This window comes from Scatophagus argus, chromosome 7, assembly GCF_020382885.2.
Source record: "Scatophagus argus isolate fScaArg1 chromosome 7, fScaArg1.pri, whole genome shotgun sequence".
NCBI classification, from domain to species: Eukaryota; Metazoa; Chordata; class Actinopteri; family Scatophagidae; genus Scatophagus; species Scatophagus argus.
The window spans coordinates 13,045,229-13,073,218 of NC_058499.1; the positions used below are offsets into that span (position 1 = coordinate 13,045,229).

General features: G+C 43.6%; 1 protein-coding gene across 3 annotated transcripts; it reads right to left on the minus strand.

Moving 5' to 3' along the window:
- Window positions 1–2: 2 nt before the first annotated feature.
- iqsec3b (IQ motif and Sec7 domain ArfGEF 3b) lies at window positions 3–27,989 on the minus strand. Of its 3 annotated transcripts, XM_046395106.1 has the most exons (15): window positions 26,892–27,989; window positions 21,667–21,741; window positions 18,174–18,291; window positions 16,766–17,167; window positions 15,701–16,437; window positions 14,859–15,020; window positions 13,082–13,204; window positions 8,293–8,459; window positions 6,396–6,535; window positions 6,109–6,240; window positions 5,889–5,988; window positions 4,689–4,847; window positions 4,488–4,580; window positions 3,797–3,846; window positions 5–2,826 (listed from the first exon to the last, which is right to left on the minus strand). In XM_046395106.1, the coding sequence occupies exons 1-15, from the start codon at window positions 27,407–27,409 to the stop codon at window positions 2,407–2,409; spliced, it is 3,396 nt and encodes a 1,131-aa protein (XP_046251062.1). In that variant the 5' UTR covers window positions 27,410–27,989; the 3' UTR covers window positions 5–2,406. The 3 variants fall into 3 exon arrangements, with proteins under 3 accessions (XP_046251061.1, XP_046251062.1, XP_046251063.1); XM_046395105.1 differs by having other exon boundaries at window positions 3–2,826; window positions 4,488–4,847; XM_046395107.1 differs by having other exon boundaries at window positions 2,660–2,809; window positions 4,488–4,847.
- Between the last annotated feature and the right edge of the window lies 1 nt (window position 27,990).

Below are 27,990 nucleotides of genomic sequence, written 5' to 3' on the forward strand. Positions count from 1 at the left end.
TGCACACAGACAGACAGGAGAGCGAGAGTAAAAACTACTTTATTCTTCCATTCGCTTCAAACAGAAAAAATTAGAAATATTCCATTAGTAAACATGTTGATCTTTAAGAAATCTCCTTTTTAGAAATATTGTGAGGGTGCAAAGATTAATGACAGTGCTCCACGGTGAGGATGCAGATCGCTGCGTCTCCATGACAACCATGGAGCAGGCGGGCAGAAAGGGGGAGGAAGTAGAGAGAGGGTAGAAAATGACATCAATCAACTCAACATGCCCTGACAATAATGATACAAACATATAATCAAACTCCCTCCTTGTACTGTAAATGAAAAACAAAACAACAAAAAAAACAACAAAAAAGATATCATGCTGTACAGAACAAGTCAGTCAGAGTTTACAGTAAACAAAGTTGGGGTTCTGACTTGAGAAATCAAGCAGTTTCTAAGGTGAATCTAAGTTGGATTTGCTGTTGCTTTGGCAGCTGTGTGCATGTTTGTGTATGTCGGTGTGTGTGGTTGTGTATGCGCTATATATGCATGACCTGTGGTTGACTGTACGTGTTCACCAATACAGCATAGCCCTTTACACACCTTTACAGGTGACACAGCCATCTCTTAATAATCATATAATAACATGACATGGTAATCTAATGATGGATGTAGATCTGTAATCATATCAGTGTGTGTTAACAAGGTAACTGGAGTGTGTTCTATAAAAGCTGCCTGTTTCCTGTCTCTCATAGCAGTGGGACTTAGGACACCCCCCTGATATTAAATGTGAATAATAATAACTATAATAACTATTATATCCTTTTTTTCTTTTAAACTAGAGCTTCTCTGTACAAATACATACGTAGATACACACACTGGGCAAACCACTCAATTTTCAGAATAAATCTATATTATCTATTTACAATATATCCAATATATTCTGTGGTGCAAAAGGTACAAGACATGTTTGGTGTGTCTCAGTTGGATGATTTGTGATCTGCTGTACAAACTGGCTCAAGATTGAACCATCGACACTGGACAGACAACACGGTGACGAAATCACAAAGTACTCCATGGACATCTTCGGTTTTCGCCCTGACTAACATTCATTAAAGAAATAGATCTCTGCTTTTAAAACATTTTCAATGTGCAAGGAAAATATAATATGTGAGAGAGGAATCTTTTTTGTGCGGTGACCTTGGTCTACCCTGCGTGGAGCACTTTTTATTCATTTAAACTAAAGCTAAGAGTATCCTCTGCAGAGACATTGCCTAAATCGAAAGGTAACAACAATATTCACACTAGGTAACCCATTAGGAGTAAATATACAGGAGGACAAAGGCTTCACCCGGCTGTTTTAGCCTCATTTTGAATGAATTACCAGCTCTGCTCACTGCGGCTCATGAGTAAGCAGATTGAACACACAGCACACAAGCACGCTGCTCTCAGTACAACTCACAGGTGCAGAAATTACATGTTACAGTGCAGCAAATCCATTCCTGAGCTCTGTGAGAGCAAAATGCTACAGGATCAGGGCAGTCACACATTGCTGTGAAGATACCTGCTCACACAAGTTTCTCGAAACACACAATACACAATGAAGCGCAGAAAAATATGATTGTCGTCAGGGCAGGGTTTTAGGTTGGGTAAGTGAGAAGCAACATCCTTGCTTACTACACTACACTTCACATGACAGGGCAGAGATTGAAGAGCCTTAAACCCTTTTGTTTCCCTTCATCTTCACATATACTGATCTATCTGTTCCCTAGAAAATGAAGGAAACAAATAAGCTGGTACTCTTGTTTCTTCACATTAAAGAGATGGGAGGTGGAAAAAAGAGGGGAAAAAAGATTCAAGTGAGAAGAAGATAAGTTAATTCTGTTGAAATTATTCCACACTTGGTATCTGATACTGAAAACCTGGACCAAACAATGAGGTGTGAACTCAACATTAAGAGCCTGCCCTTCAACTTTAAAGCGACCTCATGTCCTAGCAGGGCTGCCCAAGTTTCCTTTACTGACATCTTCCCTTCACTTCACAGTCATTGCTCGCAAACACATTTAGACAGGTGACATTTCAAAATATAAAGTCACAAGATCTCTTAAAGAGTGTGAAATCCAGACAGACATCACCATCAGCTACTGGGTGACATGTTGGAGACAAAAGAAAAGAAGAAAAGTCTTTCAGAAATGGCATCAAAACTACTCCACTTTCAAAAACAACACCAGTCAGTCAAGCCTATGAATAGATTCTTGTTGTTTTCCTTTTCTTTTGTCTCTTTGACTCATACAGTGTATTCTCTGCAATGCTTTTATGTTACTATTCAAAGTGCGTCAACTTACTGCTCCAGCATGTGTGTGGGTTGTTGTGTGTGAATTGTGAGGGTTTGGCCCCAAGGGTTCGTAGAGTAGCCAGCGCCTTAGACGATGCTGCGGGAGCCGCTGGAGTTGCGTCTGCGGGTGAGAGGCATGGTGTGGTGGAGCGGCATGGGTGAGTCAGGGGGGCAGAACTGGTGGGGGTGGTTGTAAGGTGGTGGGGGAGGCGGCAGAGGGGGCTGAGGGCCATCGCCTTCTCTGACTCGCACAGGTGTGGACATGGCCGACTGGATGAGTTGATGGGTAGCTGGGCCTTGGCTAAGGAAGGCCTCCATCCGCCCTCGCCCGCTCTGGTCCACAACGATCACCTTGACAATCTGCTGGCATTGGATGAGTGTTTCTGGGCGGAGCTCCCCGGGCTGAACAGGGCTGAGCAGGGCGGGTGGAGCAGCCAGGGCCAGGGGCGTGGACTCAATGCTGGGCTGGCTCAGTTGATAGGTCTGCAGCCTGTTGTGAATTGACACCTAGTTTAGGAACAGTCAGAGAACGCATGAGGAGTTACCAGCCTGAACGCAGCCTCTACGCAGCCCTCTGGTGTGTTACGCACATGGGCATGCAGGCATGCAGTTAGGTAGTATGCAGAGCGAGCGCATGCAAAATCCACACACACTCTCTCTCTTTTTCCCTCAATCATGTTTTTACATGATTTATACTTTCTCACAATTGTGTTTATTGGTTACACACTCCAGCCCTGAAAGAGAAAGGGACTACAGGGCGAGAAGAGATTTTGGTCAATTCTGAATTGTGTGTGTGCGTGTGTGTGTGTGTGAGGACAAACATGGTCAATGAGTGGCAGAATGAGACGCTAAAAAATAAAGGGAGTGTCGGGAGAGGAGAGAGGTGACACCGAGGGCGTGGCGTCTCCCTAACACACTTATTTACAGCTCTAAAGGACTGACTGAGAGGCAGGAGAAAGGACGAGAGAATGGGTATAAAACAGAGAGAAAACCGGAAAAGGGAAAACAGCTTCTATTACTATGATTAGTTAAAGGAAGGGCCGGTTTTACAGACACACACTCACCCACACACACTCGACAGACTGTTAACGATATCAAGCTTATCTGGCTTTGTAGATGGTATTCTTTGAGTCAGCCAAGCTTATAGTGGCTTGCAAAGGCTTAGACACTAAGGCTGGCAAGCAGCAGCTGATGAAAGAAGGGATGTTTTATGGTGACGAGAGTGGCTGGTGATCCACTCACAAGGCACAGAAGCGCCACTAGAACAGTTTCCTTTCAACGGCCTTTGTATCCCAGGCTGCATAGTGGGGATGTGCCTCAGGCGGTGCTCTTTCAAAGCAAAGCATAAAGCATACTTTCCTTTCGGGATGACGCAGTCCCTGTCTAACCGCATACACACGCTTGCATACAAAACCACACCCACAGAGATGGAGACGCAGGCACTTACCTGACAAACAAGTATGGCTTTTGCACTTACCTCGACTGTGTTGTTGTTGCTGCCAGTTTTATCGTACGGATCCTGTTGGCCTGTGGGGACAAATGGGTCTATTTGTAAGTGGGCAGGCAGATTTCAGTTTATAAAAAATATTAAAAGTTACAGTTATTCATACAGGGATCTGTCATTTGTTTAAATTAATACTTTGCTTTATTTCTGAGAGCATATGTTAGCATAAAGGACTGGAGTCAGTGCAAGACTGCTAGTCCTGTTCTGTCCAAAGTGGAAGAAATATGCAGACCAACAACTCTAAGGCTGCCAATCTGTATTAAGGAATAGTTCAACATTTTGGGAAATACAAATATTTGTTTTCTTGCTGAGAGTAAGTGTAGCTAAAGCTAGCAGCCTCTTTTAGCATAATGACTGGCGTGGTTTTTTCCGAAGGTTACAAAGTTAACCCTTACTGAAATATAATCAGAATCAAAAAACTATTTGTGGTTCTCTGGGAAAGTTGCTTGCTGAAAAAAATGATAAAAAAAAGACAATGACAGCCAAAGCAATACTTTAAGCACCCTGATTGTCATCCACACTTTTTTTCAATGTGATGGGCTTTTCATGTGCCTCGTTTCCATGAAGTTGCCCTATTTTCCACATTGCCTTGAGTAATGTATGCATTGTTATGCGCAATGTATGCTGTGTTCTGCATTTTATGCTGCACAAGCAAAACCAGTACCTGAGGGAGAGCCATGTCCTGTGTGTGTGTCCACTTGCCCGCCGTTGGTGTGTATGCCGTGTGGCTGGATGCCTTGTTGCCTCTCCAATTCCCCTACGACACAAGAAACAGTTACTGCGACCAGCCACATACATTTCAGTGTAGTACGTGTTTGTTTGTGTCTGCATATTTTGACTTGTGTGTGTTCGCTTCCTTCCTTACACTGGATGTGTATCTGCTCCATCTCATTGACCTCGGTGATAGCTTCTCGGAGCTCCTCAGCAAACTTCCTGAGCTCTTCTCCGCTCGGGGAGCAGAAACTCACCAGCTGCTTCTTCTCTGAGGTAAACGGGCTCAGCATGGTAATGCCATGGGCGTAGTCTGATTAGAACCCCAGACAAGGTGTACCAAAGGAAAAAGGAAAGGGCTTTCACCAGAAATTTGATTCTAAAAAAAGGATGCAGGATTTGAGGAACTTTTCCAAACACTTCAGTGTTGCCGTTTTTATTTCACTTTCTACTTCACAAGATGCTGCTGCTAAGAATACTTGTACTTTGATGCTAAATACAAAATGCGTTTCTGCTGGCAGCAATGTATTCTTGAACGTTGCAACTAAATGCCTGGAGAAATATTAGGAAGCTTGTATGAACTGAAAAATCAGCAGTTACTATTTTACTTTTTACAATAAATATTAGCTATACTTGCATCATGGCTCAGTAAATGTCTGTAGCATATGAGATTTAGTAGCACTGCCATCAAGTCAAATTTTTGATGTGTCCATTACTTTGATTAACGAAAACTAATGAGATTCCCATCAACCTCAGCTGTATACAAAGTGCTGGAATGCTGACACACCAAATGAAATAATAAACATGGTTAACATTTTACCTACATGGTGAGCACACACCATGTTAGCATTGTCACTTTGAGCATGCTGATGTGAGTAGTTAGTTCAAATCACCACCGTGGTTAAGTACACTTATAAAGCCACTCCTACTTGGTGACCTAAAGCATAAAACTGGAGGGGATGTGAACAAAGAGCATTTGTATTCATGCTGCAAACCTACTCAAAGTGTACATAAGGACAAAGTAAGAGTCTCCACATTTATGGGCTCTGTTGTTTTCAGCATTTTTGTTGTGACTAAAATGTGATGCCCATTGCAGATTCATTTACATTAAAATGGACTTTCATCATAGACAGCAGCTCAAAGAATGAATAAATAATGTTGCCTTAAATCTTAACAAGTAACAGTCTTAAAACATATTTACTGTGAGTTGACAGTGGTTTAATTTTGTTTTACTGATGACCATATGGCAATTTATTCAATCTTTTCTTCTTGGCCCTGACAGCTCTGGCAGTTAGCTCAGCATTTTTACAGCATCAGAGTGGAACTGCTGCAGCATAAAAAATAAGCATCTTACATTCGTTGCTGAAGAGGTGAAACTGCATTCCCAGAAGACCCATAGCTTTGCAGAAGGTGTAAGAGGCTGAGCTTTTCTTCTTGGGACACAGCTTCAGGATCTACAGTGGAGTCACATAACACACAGCATGAATGAATTAACGTCTGATTATATCTGTCTGTTGTAGTTTCGGGTGCATATTCATAGTATTATACTGAGATACTGATTAGAGGTTCCTTACCAGCAGCAGGTCATTGAAGAGGAAGACCTCTCTCTGGAGCTGGGACAGTTTCTGCTTATGAGGCTTGTTGGCGTCAGGCACCTCAAAGAGACGACAGCAGCACACCAGACGTCTGTGGGGCACAGCGAGGATCTACAGAGGCGAGGTTAAAGAGATGGAGATGACAGAGGACAGACTGCAGTGAAACACATGACACAAGAGAGAGGGGACCGTACATCAAGTGCAGGCATTTCGCCAAAATGAGAGGAAAGGGAAAAAGGAAAGATTTGCACACAAATACCACTCACAGTTTTCAGGCCAAGGATGGACTGCTCCACACGGCTCACGTAGGTGACGTGGTCTTCGTTGGAGCGGAGCTCTCTTTGTTGGATCCTTTCATAAATGCCTGCGACCATTTCTCTGGGGATGTCTGCTCCATCATCCACACCTGAGGGAACAATGGTCCTTAAAATGTTAAGAGTGGCCTCTACCCAAGTAAAAAATGGCCTATAGATCAAGCAGGCCATCAGCCCGGACACACTGAATGGAAAACTGTTCGCTAAGCCCCGCCTTCCTCAGTTCCTCACTCCCCTGCTGATGGAAAGTCAGGTGAAGTTTCTTAGCACCTACTATAGACAAGGTATATGCTAATATATTTTGGTTGTTTTTTATGTTTCAGACTAAGTCTGCAGCACCCTCATTTGTTTAGGAGAATGATGCAACACTGTAGTGCTGTGAAACTTCAACTGACATTCCATCCATACCAATTTTCTTTTTAAACAACCAGATAAAGTAAGTTTCACTCCAATGTCTTCTTACTCGCTCTCACCTTGTACCGGCATTTTAAGGAGGAAAGTTAGCTCCCTGCACAAGGTGTTCATCAATAAATTAGGTGACTGTTTAAATGACAACATACCAATTACTGACTTGCCCATATTAAAAAAAATAAAAATTCTAAATAGGTAGGTTATAAATGTGCAAATAATGGCAGTTTTTTTTTCACTAGTATTCAATGTAATGTGCCCCAGTCACTCAAAATAAGAGCATTATCAGATTAAATATTAAAGTGAACACATTTAATTAACATTTCTTTTAAAAATGTTTTATTATTCACAGATGTTGATTCTATTAAATCATTTCCTTGTGAGGATTCTTGGAAAGATTAGCAACAGGCACAGTGGAAGTTAATGGGAAACCAAACCATACACTTAATCATCACTGAATTTGAGACTGGCTGTGTGGGCTGATCTAATTATTGTTTGAGATATTACAGCCAAATTAGTTTCACTGCATTGTAGCATTAGCAGTTATGAATCAGAAAATGTGTTTTTATCACTTAAATGTGTGTGTGTGTGTGTGCTGTCATTGTGTCCTGGCCATTGTTCATTTATCAAAATGGAGCAGCACAATAACATCCTCACTACAGTCTGTCAGCGTTATTCAGTTCATAAATTAAATCTAACTGATGCAATATTATATGAAAAAAGACTTTTTCAGAAGTTGATTTTCTTATGTTAACTGAGTTACAAATAAAGTTAGATTACTTTTCTTTGGTTGCAGTTGCTATCCGTTCAACCACTGCACAGTGAAGGTGTTGAGGGCCTGAGGGCCTTTGGGGCAGTGGAGGTGATGAGATGCTTCCGGAAACCGGAGTTCATATCATTAAATCCAACGCTAAGTGAATCTCAATTAAATGGGTCGACATTGCCGTCTCTGGGCCAGAGCTCTGACTCAAGGATATCAGAAATCTGCTCCTGCACAGCTGATGGTTTTCTTGATGGCAGCGAGCTGAAGCAAGCTTCCGTTGCCTCTGTGAGTAATTTATCTCACTTCAAGTGGTTGTCACTCAAATTACCGATAGTGAGGTTGATAAGAGAGTGCTTATTGTAACCCCCACCCGTCCTCTGCTCTCGTTTCTATCCTCTTGGTCATTCCTCCTGGCAAATTTCTCCTGTGGATCTCCTCAATATGATCTGCAGTATAAGTTTTCAAATGGATGTGTGTGTGACTACCAAAATAGACTGATGTTCAAACTCTCTGCTTATAAAACCATAGCCATAAAAATTATTTTTATATTTTTATATCATGCCAGGTCTGCCCGCAGGGTCAGTTCACACTTGATGAAATAACACATACACACAGCCTCAAACACATATTCTCAATCCCTCTCATACATGAATGTACTGCACTGTATCTCACACTAACCTCTTAGGTTGCGTATAAAGTCATCAAGGCCCATTTTGCGCTGGGGTTTGATGTTTGGCGAGTACATGTCAGTGTTGAGGAGGACCACAGCAAAGGCCAGGATGAAGATGGTGTCCGGGTTATGAAACTGCTGCACCACATCAGGATTACACATACAGTACCTCTGGCTGTAGAGGAAAGCAGGACAGCTGAGTTATATGTCTGGTCAAACATTTCTCTGACTTACCAGAAATATTGTCCTGGATTATTGGCCTTCATACCTCAATGATAGACTATAGACTAAGATCAGCAGCACTGAATATACATACAGTATGTACTGTACAACATTTTCTCTGGCAAATCAAACATGAAGTGTTAGTTTACCACAGGCTTGGGGTGTAATAGTAAAAAAGCAGTACTACCGAAGTATATATGTATACTTGTGTATATAACAACATCCATTGTACTGTTAACAAATCATGACAACAACCGATGCAACCAAATTCTGTTAGAAATCAGTGCTAGGCAAGATCATCTGTAGGAAAACTTTCCAGCAGCACACACGCACACACACGCGCGCACACACACAAAAACAAAACGCTGTATCGACTGAGATGTTTTAAGAAAATGTAGGATTTTATTGCTGGACTGACACTGAATCACTCTCAGTTTATTAAGTTCACCTTTCAAAAACTGATGTGGTTTAATACAACAATCCTACAATAACTCCCACCATCATGAAAGTTGTAATACTTAAACAGTTTTAGAGATGCGTTAATTCAACTTTGTGGTCATTTCGGAAGATGCAGTTTGTGCTGCTGTGAAATTAAATTGCTTTACACCCCATTTATAATCCATTAGGGATGACGAAATATTGCAAACACCTCACAACATTCCTGTATCTTTAGGATCATATAGACAATGTACCAATTTTTAATGATGTTTTCAGTGACGTTGCTATTGTGCCCAACTGCACCCGCAACCGGCAAGATTTCCTCTCAGCTCAAAATATCAACAGTAAGCTTGGGGGAAATCTCGGGGCAAATTGTTAAATATTAGACACAATAAAAAGACATGGCTGTTAAAAATGTGGCTTGTTTCTGCTGTGAGGTGCATTCGGGTTGATTTTAAGGCTGACACGTCACGCCATACAAGCTGCACTAGTTTATAATCTGGCTATTTGATGCAAAGATTGATTGCGACTTCGGCTCAGATGTGAGGAGCAGTCATTCTGTCATAGGAAAGGAACACACAGGAAGGGTTGTAGTGAGATGCTGATCACTGGAGGCACACTTGAGAGTCAGAAAAAGGTGTTGCATAGTCTGACTTTATGTGCATTTCTTTTTTTCATCCACAAGATATTTCAGCCCTCAGGCCTTCTGATCCTGTAGCAAGCCTGAGGGCCAAATCATCATCTGAATAAAAAGAAAACAAGAAAAAGAAATGCATTTGGAGCCAGCGTGCGTGACACTTCTTTCTTTCCTCCTCTCAGAAGAAGTCATTCTACCATAAATGAGACTGACAGGGCACAGGAGACATTTGACAGTCCAAAATGCTTGTGCCCTAGGTAAGGTAACGCTGGCCAGTCTGGTTTGGAACCAGAGATGCTGCTTTTGGACTCGCTTTGCTCCATTGCTGCCCACAGGCTTCACAAAGTCTCACTTCTACCCCTCCTTCCCACACATCTCCCTGTCTTACTGTCACTTACACTTACACAGTGGGCAATTTCAGTGGTAGGAGGCTTTTATCTCTGTAGCCAGGCAGGATGCAGACATTGAGATGGCTGCTCTGCTCCAGAAGACTATGTACTTGTCAGAGCATATGCAAGTGCGAGGCCACATCTGAGACCTGCACAACCAGAAAGACTTTTCCCAGAGCTCACACAAGATCTAAGGCCAGAGAACTCACACGGTATCAATCGACAACAGCCCAGTTCAGTAGCAGTGCCTTTGTTTGAGGGAGACGAGATCCTGCTCAGTACCAACGCTGCTACTCATATAAAATCTGCTCATACACATACACAGACACAAATAAGCCCTCTGATTTGCTAACTTGATAGCGTAATTCTGTGGGAAATACATCAAAGACTGAATACACGTGAAGATCTACTGCATGTGAGAGAGCATATGTATGCAAATGGACATGTGTATGGATGTTTAAGTGCATATATGTTAATGCACCACGTGAGCAACAGTTCAGTGATGAAATAAATAATGTGTGAGTGAGTGTGTGTGTGTGTGTATGTGTTTGTGCTTCATTCACACATTTTATTCAAGCCCAGATCTCCATCTTATGTAACCAGTTTATTTAAACACTAGCTCCCAATCTCTTATCTTCATATCTGCATATGAAAGTTGCATGCCAGCTGGCACAAATACCACTTCGTATAAAAGGAACTACTCACGACAAGAGTACAACATGCTTCAAACAGATGACATAACAACTGTTACATAACAGAAATGGCATCGGATGTCTAGCTGTTCCGATAAAGCCCGCTTGTTTTTGACCTATACTCGCAGCTCCAACTACAGACAGTGTGGTCTCAGATCGCTGATGAATTTATAATCTGCACCCAGGGGCTCAGCACGTATGATTGAGTGTGATGTGATTAACTGATGACCGTGGTGGGTGTTCTGATTGGCCCTCAAATCAGAAGCAGAGAGAGGAAGTGTCATGACTGCTCCTTCTCTTGTCTTCCATCACCACTTATTACTTGGAGTAAGAACTCAATTTCCTTAACAGATACGAACGGTGACAGTCTCTATTTTTTCCTACTGTTCTCAAGCCCAGCAAAAAGACCAAAACCAACAATGAATCTATAACCCTAACAAGTATTGCTCATGTATCCACTGCCTGCTAAAGCTAATAAAACACACCAGCGAGTCATTCCGCTGCACTGAGTGTTCATGTTCCTGTTCCTTTATTATGATGAACGGATGGATGGAGTTTATTTCGAGTCAATCTTTCATTGCCGTCCTGCTGCTGAAGATACTCACTAGAGCACCAAATGTGTACTAATCCACTGCAGAAAATAGCCCCCATCATATAGCATGTGCTATTTCTTCCTGCCACAGGAGTACATTGGCCAGCTGTGGAAAATTTAGGAAATGAAAATGTATATTTGTGACTTGTCCCCCCCCTAGCTGATGGCTGTAGCAATGGCAATGCTGGTGTGAGAGTTGGCACGGCAGTCAAATGTCTCAACAGCTGCTGGATTGATTTTCATGAGATTTGGTTCAGATGTGTTGTTGCCTCAGGATGAATTGTGACAAGTTTAGGTGATTCTTGAATTTCCCTTTGATGCTATAATCAACATCAAACTACACTGATTCATGACTAAATACCTACAAAATGACATCAGCCTCAGCTGTACTTTGTTGTTTGTGTTTTATGCTCATGTTTGTGAATGTTAGCATCCTACCATTTGCAACCATAGGAACACCCAAACACAGGAACCAGTGGGCCAGACAAAGGGGAAGAACACTGTATAAAGGGCTAACGTTGTGGATTTTGTTATTTTAAAGACAACATCAGCGTTAGCAGCCCAGACAAACCAGGATTGCACATTGTAAATTCAGAAATTGGTCGGCAGACAATTAATGCAGCACATTTTCTGTGTTGTTCACTCCCTTCTAGCATTGAATTATATGAGCAATTCAATGTAATTCAGAAGGACATCTTGGTTAATGGCTTGAAAGGGGCAGTGGCTCAACTCGCGCTGGTGGTGGTAATCCTGAGGGAGAGAGCAGCACGTCAGCATAGGGAGATTAAATGTATGCCGCAATGCAACCAATTACTCTGAAATGGGAAAACAGTGATGGCCATTTTTATTACGTTTTCAGTCCCAGGAGCAATCTTTGGATATAACCAGGACATTTCAAGGACACTACGTGCCAGGGGATAAGGCACCAGTTGCCGTAGAATTTTGTCTGTTTTTGCCCTAAAAAAAATTCAGTATGAAGGTGAGATAGCATCATAGAAAATGGTTTTGGTCTAGGAGTTGTTGGAGGCATTGCTGGACAGTCCAGAGCTCAAATAGGTCTCTCCAGTCCCTCTCTGTATTCAAATGAGTCTTAATTCTTCAGCAGATATACTCATGAATTTTAGTGACTGGAGGGCAGGAGTCAGCACTGACAAAATGAGCGAAAAACTAACTCAGGCTAAAACCTCATGAGTACTAAACATGCACTTCTACATATTCATGTGTAATTTTGGATGGAAATGGACACACAGCTGTCAAGCATATACAAACAGCCTACAAAGCCTGAAGATTTGTGTAACCGTGTGTCATCGATGGGAGAAAGTTGTGACACAGAGCATTTATTTTTGTCCTGATGGAACGCACACTGATTGCCTGCAGCTCAGATCTCTGCTATGATTGGCTGACAATCAAACACTGCTGAGTTTAGTCAAAGGTTACAGGCAATCAGTGTAATTTGTTAATGATATAAGGCTTTGGTTTCATCACAGCCTGCTGCACTGAGCTAGCTGAACCAGTTAAACATTTGTCTATGAAGTCAGCCTATTAGTATGCCATTCTAGATATGTCTGCAAGTCAGAGGCTGCAAGATCAGAACATGCTTTTTTTTTCTTCATTTTTGAAAAATATTCAAGGATTGTCACGTTTTTGTTTTTTCTTGTTTTGCATAGGAAGCGACAGACAAAGGGTCTATTCATTTTCAAAAGCTCAGAGTGCCCTTACAAGCCCTGCTCAGTCATGTGATGATCTGTTTTTGTGTTGAACTGTAAAAAGTGAAGCCAGAGCCAGTTAGTCAGTGAGGCCTGGTTGTGAGTGAGTTGACAGTCTCACCTAAAGGCTTCGATGAGTCTCTCCACTTTCTGTGCTTCTCCCTGAACACGAACATGAGCCTGGAACTTTCGCAGGGCTTCGTCGAGCTCCATGCCTGAGAAATCCATCTCATCCACGACACAACTACAAAGGGACAGACAAAGTGTAAGTGTGTGAGCACCCAAGTGCTGATGGCAAATCTTTCTCTTACAGTCATACTTCCATAACAAAACCACTGACCTGGAAGATGTACATAGAGACAACATGTTTTCACAAGCACACACAGATACACACATACTCTATGTCCTAAGAGGGCAGGGTCTGATGACAGTAGGCAATAAGAGAGAAGGCAAGAAAGGGATGAGAGGATGAAATAATCTTGAGAGCAAGACAGAAGCACATGAAAGGCTGAGGGCAGACTGTAGCAATGGAGGAAGTACATTCACAAGATGTGCGTATACGTTTATGTGTCCACACATATATGTCTATGTGTCTAAATGTAAGAATGTGTGTATGTCTGTGCGTACGTGTGTGCCTGTGTGCGTGTGTGTGTGTGTGTGTGTGTGTTCAGTGCAGTGACCTATTTCTACAGTTGCTGCAACAACCTCAGCAAAAAGCCTCTCCTCCTGGATCTCTGTCTGCACTGGTTGGATGCAAAAAGGGTGAGTGTGAACACATTAAGCCAATGTGTGTTTTCATGGATGTGTTGCATTTATGCATGCAAGTGCCGCATTTCAAGTGATTTTGTGGATGTGTGTGTGTGTGTGTATGTGTGTGTGTTATCACATGTAGATGTCTGCTGCTTCCCTTCCAGTTTTGTTCTATTTTAGATATTTTAACATACTTGAATTCAAAAATGTCAGTCTATAAACCTTTTTATTTAATATTTCATCTCCTCTCTTTCTTAAGTAGTGAAGAACAGACACACGACACACAGCAAAGAGGTACAAATGAACACTCCAGAAGTGCTATTAAATGGTCCATGAGGTAGGACTGTTTCCAAGGTCATCAACTGGAAGTGCCGTCTTTGGGTTTTGGACTGTTGGTTGGACAAAGAAGCAATTTGAGGATGTTGTGACTGCTATTTTCCATGATATTTTGACTTTTTTTTGTTTTTTTACATTAGGATTTTTACATGAGGATACAGAGGGAGGGCGGCACGGTGGTGCAGTGGTTAGCACTGTCGCCTCATAGCAAGAGGGTTCCAGGTTCGAATCTCGGTCTGGGCCCTTCTGTGTGGAGTTTGCATGTTCTCCCTGTGCCTGCGTGGGTTTTCTCCGGGTACTCCGGCTTCCTCCCACAATACCAAAAACATGCACATTAGGTTAATTGGCTACTCTAAATTGCTCCTAGGTGTGAGTGTGAGAGTGCGTGGTTGTTTGTCTTTGTGTGTTGGCCCTGCGATTGAGTGGCGACCAGTCCAGGTTGTACCCTGCCTTTCGCCCGTAGTCAGCTGGGATAGGCTCCAGCTCCCCCGCGACCCTGACGGATAAGCGGTATAGAAAATGGATGGATACAGAGGGATTTTTTCACAACCTGGCAACTGGAGTCCTGGATTCTCTATGTCACCTCTATGAGAACTGAGCAAACTCCATCCACTAATGAGGACCATGAGATGCACTTGAAAACTCCAAAAAAGTTTGTACTGTAAGTGGACCTTGAGTTAAGATTATTTTGTAGCTTTGATAAGAAATTCAAAGGGATTCGAATTCAATAAATGGATTCATTCCATCAAAACCAAACCATATGTTCATGTCTGATCCATATATATTGCCAGATATAAATAATGAGGACTCACTCTAGGACATCTCTGTTGAACTGCAGCTTGCTGTTCCCCAAGAACTCTCCAATCATCTGCCTGCTAAGGCCCTTCCTCTGCAGCAGGAAGTGAGCCACTCCGATGGCTGTGTCCGGGACGAAACCACGCGTGATCAAGAAGTGAATGCCTCTTTCTGGGTTCCTGCCCACAGATAGCCAACATCAGAAAAGCAGATAGTGTTAAGAGTTAAACAGTGCATATGTGATGTTTTTGTGCTTTCAAGCGGATAGGTGTGTGGATCTGAGTGAGAAAGAAAATGCATAACACTGTATGTAAGAGAAGGGGTTACTTAATGTGTGTGTGTGTGTGTGTGCGTGTTTGAGGCAGCACAAAAAGAAGGACGGAAAGGAAATGTGCATTCAAGCACAAAAGCCGCTAGCTCTGGACTTCTGGATCAGACCCACTTGCACTGATGCATATGAGTTCATTTTCCTTTAATTTGTATTAACTAATAATAAGTGCAGGCCAACCATGGACTCTATTTATAGAAACTGAGAGGCTCTTGTTCATGACCTCTTTGACTGCCTCTCCATTTCAATTGCATTTTCCTCTTGTCTATCTCTCTCGTTCTTCCTCTCTTCATCACCGACCCCTCTTGCTATCTTTTTTACATTGACATCACAACATCACAAGATGGAACAGAATAGGCAGCTCATCTCTCATCTATTACAAACACTAATGAGCAGCAGTTTTGCCAGGCTATTGGATTTGTTAGACACAAACAGCAAAAAGTATACTCTGAACCCTGAGCCACACAGTGCAGAAATATTTTGCACTTTTATGCGTCCCAGTGTGCATGTGTGTGTTGTGGGCCCACTCACACATTGAAGAGGTTGAGTCCGATACGGTAGAGGCGTTTGCGGTGTGTGTCTGTGGACAGCGTTGGAGAGCGGCAAGAGGCTGGATCCTGGCAGCGGTCCCTGGGCAGAGAGACCACCAGGGCCTGCAGGGCCTCTGGGCTTGGCCCCCCAGGGATCTGCTGCGGATGAGTGTAGTGGTACTGCTGGTACTGGGTGTAAATCTGAGCAGGCTGCTGGTTAGTCTGGGCTGAGGTGGAGATAGAGGTGGATGTAGAGGTAGACGTGGAGGTGGACTCCTGTCTGTCTGAGCTGCTGTCCCCTTCCATCCCTCCTCCTCCTCCTCCTCCTCCTGCTGCTGGCACTGCAGAACCCCTCCTTGATCCAAGATCAACCATTTCCAACTCCTCACTTGGTGGAGGTGCAGGAAATTCTGGCTCCTCTGCCGACAGGCTGTCTCCTACCCCGGACACGCCACTCACAGAAGTCTTCCTGCTGCCTGGCTCTCCCCCGCCTACATTGCCCAGAGAGGTGGTGGTTGTAGTGGTGGTGGAAGAGATGGTGTAGGAGCTATTGCTGTCGATGTGAACAGTGACATCCCTAAAAGCCATGAGCAGTGAACTGGCACTGCGGGGCAGACAAGCGCTCTCAGCAGCTGCACGAAGGGCCCCAGGGTCCATCAGAAGCCCCTTTGCCTCTCCACCCTCCAACAAGCTCCAACCACGAAGAGCCTCATCAATCGACTGGGCTAGGGACTGAAGCTACAAATATGAAGATGAGAAAAAAAACCAATGACTTAATCAGGTCAAGATGACATGATTTATGTGAGACATGTTTCCAGAGGAGTTGCTAATTGGTGGCTATTTGTAAGACTAGTGGAACTACATTAACAGTGACGGTGGTTGGCTGCTTTGCAGACCATGGCATTCAGATGAAACTGCCTATCAAGTCAGTGAGGGCAGCCAACAGAGTGCAGTCTAAGCAGATAAAATGTAAGTATAAAGCTGAAAGATGTGCAGTGAAACAAGCTTCTCCTTTCCTACTTAACTTAAGCCGGTGGGAGATGTAACATGAACTGAAAACACTCACTTGTTCAGAGAAGCAGTCCTCCAGCTGTGTGAGTGTTGGTCCAGGGGTCTGAGGTGGGGCTGGGCCTGGGGCAGGAGAGGGAGCAGCTGCTGGGGCAGATGCAGGAGAAGGTGGCAGAGAGGTGGAGCGACACGGGGGCGGAGGAGGAGTTTTGGAGCGTAATGGTATCTGTCCTCCTCCTGGATGCAGGCTGTAACTGTGTCTCTGGGTTGAGTTCCTGTTCCGGCCTGAAGGGCTGGGATGGCGCAGGGAGATCCGTCGGGGCAGCTTGCTCTCTGACAGAGAGTTACGTATCTTCTGGAAGTTTTTGCTCAGCTGGTACTGACGGAAGGCCGTCTGGATGCGACGGGCTGCCCGCCTCGCTATGAGATGGCCTCCATACTTCTGCTCCAACTCTTCTATCTGAGGATGGGAGGAGAGTGAGGGGGAGTAAGTTTAAATATCAAACATGTTTACAAGACTCTGAAAACTTGCTGAAGACACTGCAGGAGTGATACTGTAAAACACACAGCAGCCACTGAAAAATATTTATTCGTCCACCAGCAGGCAAACATCATGTTGCCATTTTGTGCCCGTGTCTACAAAAGATCGAAAGAATTTGAAGAAAAAATTCACACCCTTTTCTTAGAAGTATCCTTCTTACTTACCAGTCCACTCCTTTAAAACCAGCGAGGGTTTATGGTCTCAGAGCCAAAGTAAACATCATCTATCATCACTCAGGTGGTAATACTGTGTGAAGGGACATGGGAAGGAGGATGGATGGGATGTGACAAAGGTGCTTTTGAGAAAATGAACAGAAAAGTAAACACCTGCACAAGCCTATTCCTGTGCCATTTGTTGGCAGAGCAGCTCAGCCCAAAATCTCCGCTTCCTCCAGAATTTTTTTGCCCTCCTATATTTTCAGCAAGAGGGAGCCGAGGGGGGGGAGTGGGAGGCAAGGGATGAAGAGACAGAGAGGGAGAAAAAGGAGGACAGCCACACGTGTCTGGGTGTGTGTTTGTTCATGCAAGCACGCCTACAATAAGCGCATATACACTCACACACACACACACACACACTCGTATACACACACTCAGCAGCAATAGCAGGAGCAACAGCAGACCCTTCAGCAGTTAGGTATGAGAAATAAAGACATCTTCAGCCGCCAGAAGTAGTTATTAGCTGTTGCCATGACAACCTAGCATCTTTCGTGTTCCTGTCGCTGTGGCAGCAGAATCGCTGGTGTTCTTTTTCATGTCATCACAGACAGAAATAGATCCCAATGGGAATCTTTTTAGTCACGCACAATGCAATGTCAAATGATCATCTTTCACACATACCCTCATAATAAAACAGGTAGAGGAGACACCTTTCACTCTGTCCATCGTCCTTAAGGCCCCCATGCACACAAATGATAAACAGAAGATACCTGTTTGTTTTTATTCTCCAAGGTGATCTCGTATTCGCTGGGTCCCTCTCTCTTGGTCCCTTCCACTTCCTGTCCACCACCAGAGGACGTTCCATCCTCCAGGCTCAGCATCTGTCCGCTGCCACGGAAATGAAATAACAGAAAGCCATCAGTCCAGCCTGCTCACCTTCAAAACTCTGCTCCGTTATCGCAGTCGCAGGTCATCAACTATGCCGAGTGTGAGGAGGTTCATGAGGGCAGCAGCAGGTGGAGAGTGATGTGTGGTTGTGATGGCTCGGGGCAAGGATGACTGAATTTATGTGTCCAGTCTTATTAGGTCGGAATTTATGGCTCCACTGCAGGTGAAACTGGACATGTGACCAGGATATAAGTGGAGTTGTGCTGTTCTAAATATCATTCCCTGCTTCACTCAGTTACTAAATGCTACTTTGGGCCTGCAAACATCAATATTTTCATTAAAAGTTAATGTTTAAAAAAATCTTGGCTGTTAATGACTTATTTTTACCAACTAACAGCTCATAACTCATATTCAATGTCCAAAGATATAAAACAGACAAAAGTAGGAAATGATCACATTGTGAAGAACAGTGAATATTTAGCACATTTCTATTAATAAATGATCCAAACAATTAATAAATAATCACACTGAATTTTCTATTAATCAACTGATTCAGCAGTTTCCAACTGTTTTTGCTTGTGACACCTTAACGTGAATGTCTGTAAGTCATGAGCAATTCAGCCAGACTAGTTTTCTTTTTCATGGGATCACTTTTTAGGGAAAATGTTTATTCTCATTTAAATCTGCACTCTTTAATGGTCATTCAGTGCACTATCCGTGTCCTGCCACATGTTTCTCCACTGAAATCGGTAAAGATTTTGTGCATGAGCACTTATGAGCTAATTTGTTTCCGAGACGATGAAATCATTTGGATGAACATTTCGGTGGCAGAGGTGAGAAAGTATAACTTTCTGATTCTCTATTTTATAATATATTTCTAACTTGTGCTGCCAGGATTACAGTGCGAGAAGAGAATGAGTCAGTGAGCTCATATAAGTGTTCAAAAACACTGGCAGCAGTACAAGGCAATAACAGACAGTCCATCATATCCTCAAAGTTAAATATGGCTTGCAGAAAAGGTAGGGGAATAAAATAATTTGACCCCTGTATATATTTAATAAAAAAATAATTCTGTAATACAGCAGTTTCTGGAAAGAAAAGATAAACAGAAACATCTGACAACAAAGTGGAACGACTGTGGTTCAGTCTCACAATGCTCAACGCTCGTGGCAGAGTGTCCCACCCTCCTCATATAATCCCAGGTCCTGTCCACAAATGGAGCAATGTTATTTTACATGGCAGCATTATCAAAATTCTGTGAAAGCCTTGTAAGGCTTACCAAAGCAAATCACTGCCATGACACAGCAGAAAGTGTCATTTCTGTTGTAGACAAATAAAGTTTAGTTATCTTTGGTAAAATTTAGAAGAAAAAGTAGTTGGGCCAACACCTCTTAAAAATATAAAATACTGACATTCAGCACCTTTTTTTATGGCCGCTCTGGACTGATGTAAGCATAGAGGAAGGATCACACCATAAGAGGTTTGATAATGGTGTGCAATTATGAGCGTGTGTGTGTATGATGTTGTGTGCTTGTGCAATCCTTCTTCCATCCAGATAATGCTTACTCTAATAACTTTACCCAGGGAGACTAAAAAGCCTGCTCATGGTTAAATAATGAGTGCATCACTGAAGTTCCTCTTTGTCTTATTTGATTGCTGTGAAAGCAAATATTCTATGTCCCCAGCTAAAAGTCCAAGATAGGGCCAGAGAGGCTTGGTCCTATCTTTAAATGAGATAAAAGTCGGAGAAAATAGAGAGAGAAAATGATGGGGAGGATAGCGGAACCAGAGGGGAAGGCTGCGATAGAGGAAGAGAGGAAACATGAAGCTACAGAGAGACTGTGTTGGTGTGTGAATGCTGGAGGCTGCCTCTATCAAAACCTCTATTAAAACACTGCCATGCTCCTGCGCTGCATCAAAATACATTAGAGTACATTAGAATGCATTAGAGGATTTAAAAGCAAGCCGTTAATGCATCTGGACAGTAAAAGGCAGTGATATGGATGCTATACTATCCACCCCCCACCCCCCACACTCACGCACACACACACGTGCTCATATGCATTTCAGCAACAAACACACCAAGCACACACTCCTGCTCTGCCTGTTTGTGTGGCGTCACAGAGGAAGAGATATGAGGATCTGTCAAATGGCATCTCTCAAGGTCCCTTAGAGAATTACAGTACTGTTCAGCCAGAGGAGAAAACACACACACACACACACACACAAAGCTGAGTTGAGGAGAGAAAAAGCACAGCTGGAGGCGGATCTCAGGTCATCTGTTGGAGGTTTGTGTGCTACGATTGATTCAGTCAGTGGTTCAGGTTTTCAGCCACCAGGCACACACTTATCATCATGTGATGATAATAATGAGCCGCGATGTTACGTGGATCCTCTACATCTCATCATCTCAGGTGGATGTCCGCAGCTGCTGTGCCATTAGCTCATGCAACCAGGGCTATGTGGGTGTAGATGTTGAAGCATCAGAACAGAGAAAAGAGAGGGATTCCAGCCAGGCAGACGGTGATATTTTAACAAAAAAAAAAAAAAAAAACAGAATGAGAAAGATGGGGGCTTGATATAGAGGGATGTGATAGAAATAATTGTGGAAAGATGATTAGAAAAGACAAAAACTTCCAACAGGCAGATGATGAGTAACAGAAATAAACAACACAAGGAGAACAGACATCAGATGAAGAGACAGAAGAAGTGGACATGACTGGGGAAGACTTAATTTAGACACGCAGTACAGAGGATTAAATGATGGGAGGAATTCTGGAGAGGGGAGGGCCACCTTAATCATTGAGAAACATGACAAAATCAGCTTTCCAAAGTTTCACAACAGAGCTCCGCTCATTCAGCCCAAGTGAGACGTCATGCATTCACACGCCCCCACACACGCTAAAAAAAATGAACAAACTTATGTGACAAACAAGTTGCCCACACAGAAACAGACGGCAAAAGTGAAAACAGCAGATCCTCAAATTTATATTCTCCAGTTACTATGGAAGTGGTAGCCATTCATCACGTCATTACTGGGTTGCCATGGGCACTTTTATAGTGGTAATATCAGTTCATACCCCACCCCACCCCCGCACCACTAACCTCTCTCTCCATCTCTCTGTTTGTGAGTTACCCTTGAGGGCATAAAAGCCATGGGTTTGTTACAAAGCATTTAACTCTCTCACTCTAACTCCGGGCTCCACACGTTCATAAATACACCAATCCACACTCACATAATGTACTGTGCAGGACATGATTCACTTAGACGACACACATGTACAGAAAGAGACAGAAAGTTTCCAGTGGTTGAGGGTGCAGACACTGAAAAAAACAGTAGAGAAATAAATTGTGTCTCTGATGGGCAGTTCTCACCTGGTTGAGCCAGTGGTGTCAGCCTCTGGATGTTCAGGGGCGGGGCAGCAAAACTGATGCAGCACGGTCTCACTCCTGCACAGAGACGAACGAGAGAGGTGGAGGGGTAAGCAAGGGGGAGGAAAGAGGAGAGGCAGACAGAATTTGGAAGGTCATTCAATTGTTATTGGCTGTCGCTGGTTGTTTGCCTTGTTTCCAAATTCCTCCTTATGTTCATTCTTAGTCCAGCATCCCAAAGGATCCCAGAGAGGTTCTCATTAGACTCTTCTGGATTATTTCCATGGCTTCTATTTACAATTTGGCACTGATCCCGGGGTAAATATCCTATGTAGGTCAATTCAAGGCTGAGAACGCTTACGATGAACGTGAGTATTTATATGTTTGTGTGTTTGTTTATTCCTCCTCCCCTCCAATTCATCAGATCTGTGGTGATTTAGCAGAATTCCCAAACCCATTCTGGACAGATGGTTACTCAAGCTCTGTTTCCTGCTCTGTCTCTTCTTAAGTTTGCCTCTCTCATTTCTCTCTCATACATTTTACATTTACATTCATATTTTAGGCATTTTGCTGGTGCTCTTATCTGGAGCAATTTGGAGTGGGAAAAAAACTCATTATGTTTAAGATGGTGCATAGATCGACCCTGTGACCCTCGGGATGCAGGACTCCTTCCTCCCTCTGGAGACATAAAAATGAGCCCAATCATTCCAACATTAAAAATGTCGTCAAGGTTGATTTTTTTAAGGAGAAGTGGGTGTGACTGCGGGTCACATTGGGTCCTTCAACAATGAGCTGAAAGCATTAAGTTGACAGTGAATTTCTTGGCTACGCTACAGTAAGTCTTCTGACCTGGGCTCAGCATATTGCTTGTGACACAGACTCACAGTGACAGGCAGTCAGAGTCAGCGCAAGACTCGGCGTGACAGTCCGAGCTATAAAAAGCGACTTTTTCACAGCAACTTCCACACAGTTAAAGGGACAATGATGGGGTTTTTTTTAACATCTCTGATCAACACTCCTCATAGTTGGTTTCTATGAATAATACTCCTCCATACCCCACCCCAGGCTCCGCTCATACAGAAGCATACTGCACTTAGAATGTACAGTTTGTTCTCCATTTGGTGGGTCTTGATCCTGGTGTTAGAGTCACTTTTGGAGCCCCATTGACTGTGCTACATTTATGGACTTCATTTATGCATATATTTGGATTTGTTTATTTTGATATTTGTTTATTTTGGGGTGTTTGTTTGTTTCAAAAATCTTTAAAACAATCATGCTGGCACTATTCATTTTTCAGCACTCAGACTTTGTTGTGCTGTCCTCCGCCCTGTCTCACACGCCAATGATCCAGATAACAAAGGTTAAATACTGTAACAAACACCTGTAATCAATTACATTAATCAACATCAGTCATCAATCAAACTCTTCGTAAGCACGCTGTTTATTGATACATTTTCCCATCCAGGTTATATGGATGTTGATATTCCACCATTGATTAGATAATTACTTCTTCAATTTTACCCTTTAGTCTATTGATGTGCACATAAAGGTTTCTCTTGTAATTAATTTATATCTTCACTTAAACTATACAAATTTAAGAAACAGCCAGTGGAATATAAAAATCCCTGTTCTTTCAAAGGCAATGAATCCCCTAAGTCTTATCATCTCTTCATAATATACACATGAACTGAACACACATTTAAATCTGTGCAGGAGTACAACTTCTGTGTTGGAGGTTTTGAGAGAATCTAATGCACAGCTGGTTGACAAATGTGAAGGAAAGTGAAATCATGTGGAAGAAAGGACTGAATTCCTGTAAATCAGTTATTAAAAACACAATTATTCACCTTCTCCAGGAATCAAATTCACAATGTGAATACACATCAGCATATTGATACTAAAGCCACAGGCATTAACCACAGCTCATTATAAGGGGACAATTACAACAATTATCACATCAGTAAGAAATAATATCCGCAAAGAAACAGTATGACCTTTTGGAAATACACTTCTTCTTTTTTCTTGCTTAGATTTAGATGAAAAGATTGATACCACTCTCATGTCTGTATGGTAAATATTAAGCTACCGCCAGCAGTCAGCTAACTTAATTTATAATAGACTCATAGAATTCATAAAGACTGGAAAAGCCAAATTGCAAAAACAACAAGTTGTGGTTTTATGGTGGGCCTGTGTGTGGAAGTATTTCTTGAACCACTCCAGCTGCCGGACAAATAGTCCAGGCTAAGAAATCATCAGGCACATAGCCCCCCGACAATTAATTCGGTTTTTCATACAGATTGTACTACCAAGATATGTATTAGTCAGCTTTAGAGGTACAGATAGGCGGAATTCATTTAATCGAGACCTGACAGCCGAAGGCAACTCAAAAGCCTCAGTTGAGGTTGAGTGAAATGTCCAGGTGAGTTTCCAATTCATGTATACGCATGGATTTGGATGAACTCACAGCTCATCACTAATATAAACAAAATCATTTTGCCAGGCCGATACAAAACAGTTCGGCTCTGAGGAAGAAGCCGGGCTGCATTGGGCACTGAGCATGCACACACACACACATACTCATACTCCCACACACAATCACACACACTCTCAGCAGGTCCGTCCATCTGTCTGTACAAGACACACACATAACAGCCATTCGTCTCCAACAACGCTTACAAAGAGAACAGGTGAATATTTTAACAGTACATTCCTCCTGCTGTCGGCCCATGTTCGCTGCTTCTCTGTGGCCCGTCCTCGCTCACACCAGCCCTCTCTTCTGTCCTGTTTTGTAAGAGTACTTTAAATGCAATGCTTTTCGTCGGTATCCAGTGGAGAGTGCTGACATGCAACAAGGGTTGCTCCATTTGGACTCAAAACATTGCCAGTACATTGTGTGCATCTTCCACTGCGCCACAGGATGCCACAGCCTGTCCCTCTGTTGTCCAACCTATCTATTTGCCCACCAGCAAGATAGATAAACTGTGGAGACAGCTACCCCAAATGCACCCCTTTTTTCATCTCTCGCCTCGCTGTTTTTGTTTCTTCTCCCTGCACCTGTCTCAGTCCCTGCATACCCCTCCCCACCCATTCTCCTTCCTCCTTCCCTTTCACTGGTCCTTTCAGTGCAATGTCAGCCTCAAGCCCCTTTCTCTAGACACCTCTAAGGGCTCCATCAAAGACAACGCCCGAGCATGCATCTCTCTATTTTTCTCTTTCTGTCTCTCTGCCTTTTTTCTCTCCTGAGAATGGCTGATTACCGTTCGCTCCACGGGCTAAGTGGGGCAGATAGGAGCCTCAGCTGGAGAGGGAGACAGAGAATGTGCGTATCCTGTCCTCCCCCCTCAAAACCCCCCCACCCATAGGCCCATCCACGTGCAATGCTGACAACAAGGAACAAGGCAAAGCACACAAACACACTTGCAGCCAACCCTACGCAGCCCACAAGTCATTTATCTGTAGGGCAAACTGGGCTGCATATGGTTAGACAAACATTCAAATAAATGCATGCAGTGAGATGTCAGAAATTTGAAAGAAAGCAAGAATGCTAACACATGCTACCCCCCCTCCACACACGCACACACACACGCACGCACGCACACACACACACACACACACACACACACACACACACACAATGCTTTAAAGAAAAACATGCTGACACACACAAGTCACTGAGAACAGGAAAAGCAGAGGGCAGATCTGATCTCCAGCCAGCCGCAGACAGGATGCAGCAGGCAGCGACAGGAAGGTGAATCCTCTAAAAGATCCGAGTGAAAGACTGAACTCAGCACCCCTTAAACCACCTGTATGGACTTCCAGGGGCAAATTTAGAAATTAGGTGTTATGCTCCAAGTCATATCCAGAACAATTTAAAATCATTCAGCAGGCGTAAGGTTGCATTCAAGGACACAACATCAGCGGCTGCAGGAACAAGGAGGCCACTAGCCCATTTCACTATACTGATGAACTGGTGCGTGGCTGTGCTGCTTTCCTCTTGCAGCTTTTACAATAACAATTAATTTCTTGTAATTTCTTCCTCACCAGTAAAACGAATTTAAATTAAGAACCAGAGGTACTAAATTGATTCCTGTCCAAAAAAAATGTTGCCACAGGGTACAACTCTCAGGCAAGACTACTGTGGAGAGCAACAGGCACTGTACACACACACACACACACACACACACACACACACACACACACACACACACAACTCAAGAGCAGGAAATATATGTAGCAGGTGAATCATTTGCTGTGATTAATATCAACAACTTCCTTTTTTTGTTTAAGTGTACCCCCTTCTGCACTCCTCTGCTCCTCTCAACTCCTCCTCTGTTCTGTGTTGCTCCCCTCAGTGGGGGTGGAGTCCCAGAGAGACCAATCAGGACTCCTGCCGGGATACAACTTATGAACAGAACACACACACACACACACACACACACACACACACAAACGAGAGAGAGAGAAAGATGGGTTTTCTCTCATTACTGTATAGGTGATGTGCTGATGTACTATGACGCTCTGGTACCAAGATGAGGGTGATGATGATGATGATGTGTCTCATCTAACACAGCACACAGCAACATCAGAGGCTCAGAGGTCCCGTGAGAGTTCCCAGATCCCGTGCAGTAATGAACAGAGAAACCAGCAACACCGCGGACAGCGACTCGCGGTGTCTCATCATCGCTGCTCCTGCTCCAGCTGACATTGACCGCTGTGCTGTTTGTTGCGCTGTTTCACACACACACACACACACACACACACACACACACACACACACACACACACACAGTGGGCCTATAGGCCTACAGCTGTTTGTTATGTAATCATCCAGCGATCGTGATCCAGTTTCTCATTTAAATAATCCACCTCTTCCTCTTCTGGCACAGGCGACACACACAGCTGAAAATTGGAAATTTGCAAGCGCCTTCTTCATTAATTAAACGCCTCTCAATCTGTAGGACACGCACACGCGCGTGCACGTCTCTAATTATACAGTTTCAGACGGATAGTACTGAAATATTGTTGTGAGGGTTAAAAAAGTCTATTGTAACCAAAGAAAGAAATTTTAATTAGATTATTGGAAGATACTGCAGAGAATTAGATACAACGGAAGGTTTTAAAATGTTAGAATAGATAGAAAAATTCTGGATATTCTATCATGCAAAGAATGTTTCCTATTTTGACACAAACATACACTCATGTGCAAAAACCATATAACCTCTACTTACTCGGATTTCCTGGCTACGGCCAGAGATCGACAAAGGGTTGTGGGGGTCATCGGAACCAAAGAGCGGCAGCTTTGGCAACTTCCGCCGTTTTCTGGGTCACTTTCCAGTGGGGAAACCATGGACTGGTCGGCCGGGACCAGCTGCATGTCCCCCGGGTCCATAGTTTGGGATGGCGACGGCTGGCCCACCGGAGCCTCGACCTGTGATGGTGCAGCCGCATGGTTTGGCAAGGACCCCGCAGCAGTCTTGAGCTGGGGGTCCTGAGGGTGGTGGTGGTGATGAAGGCAGCTGGGGTCGGGGTGATGGTGATGATGATGATGGTAAGGATGATGTTGTTGTACCCTGACGTTCCGCAGGTGCCTGTTCTCGCCGATGAGCTCGTCCACTCGCCGGTCCAGTTCCTCTATCCGGGAGCGCTGGGTCTGGATGAGACTCTGCTGGTTCTGGACAATGGTGGTGAGTTCCCGCAGGTACAGAATCGCCTGTACCGGGTTTTCCAGCAGGCTGGAGCTCATCATACTCAAGACAAATGACGGAAGAGAAGGAGAAGGAAACTGAAACTGGACTGACTGATGGAGGACAGAGAAAATCCAAAATATCCGTGAAAGCGGATGAAAAGGTGAGATGTCCTTCCTCTCTTCTCTCGCTGATTCTTCTCGGTTGTGGATGAGGCTGCACCGACCGAGCAAGCCACCGCTTCTTCGGTCGTTTCCCTCCCTCCCTCTGTGTCTCTCTCTCTCTCTCGCACTGCGTTGAGTGGTGCTGATGAGAGGGGCCAAATCCAGATGTGAGAGGGGGGAGGAGGCGAGGAGAAGCGCTAGAGGACTGATGCGTCATTACGCACATGCACGAGAAAACTACAGAACAAGCATGCGCCCTACTGGCTGTTGAAGAAAGAGGTCCAGCATCTGGGCAACTCTCCTATTCCTTGTTTACTGCACACAACAACAGCAACAACAATAACAATCATCATCATCATCCTTAAGTTCTTGAGGAATACTGTTATGAAGTTAAAACAAACTGTGTTTTCCAAGTTTTATTCATTTAATCCATGACCAATTCGCCCGTTCGTTCAAGTGAATTTCTGAGTGAACATGAA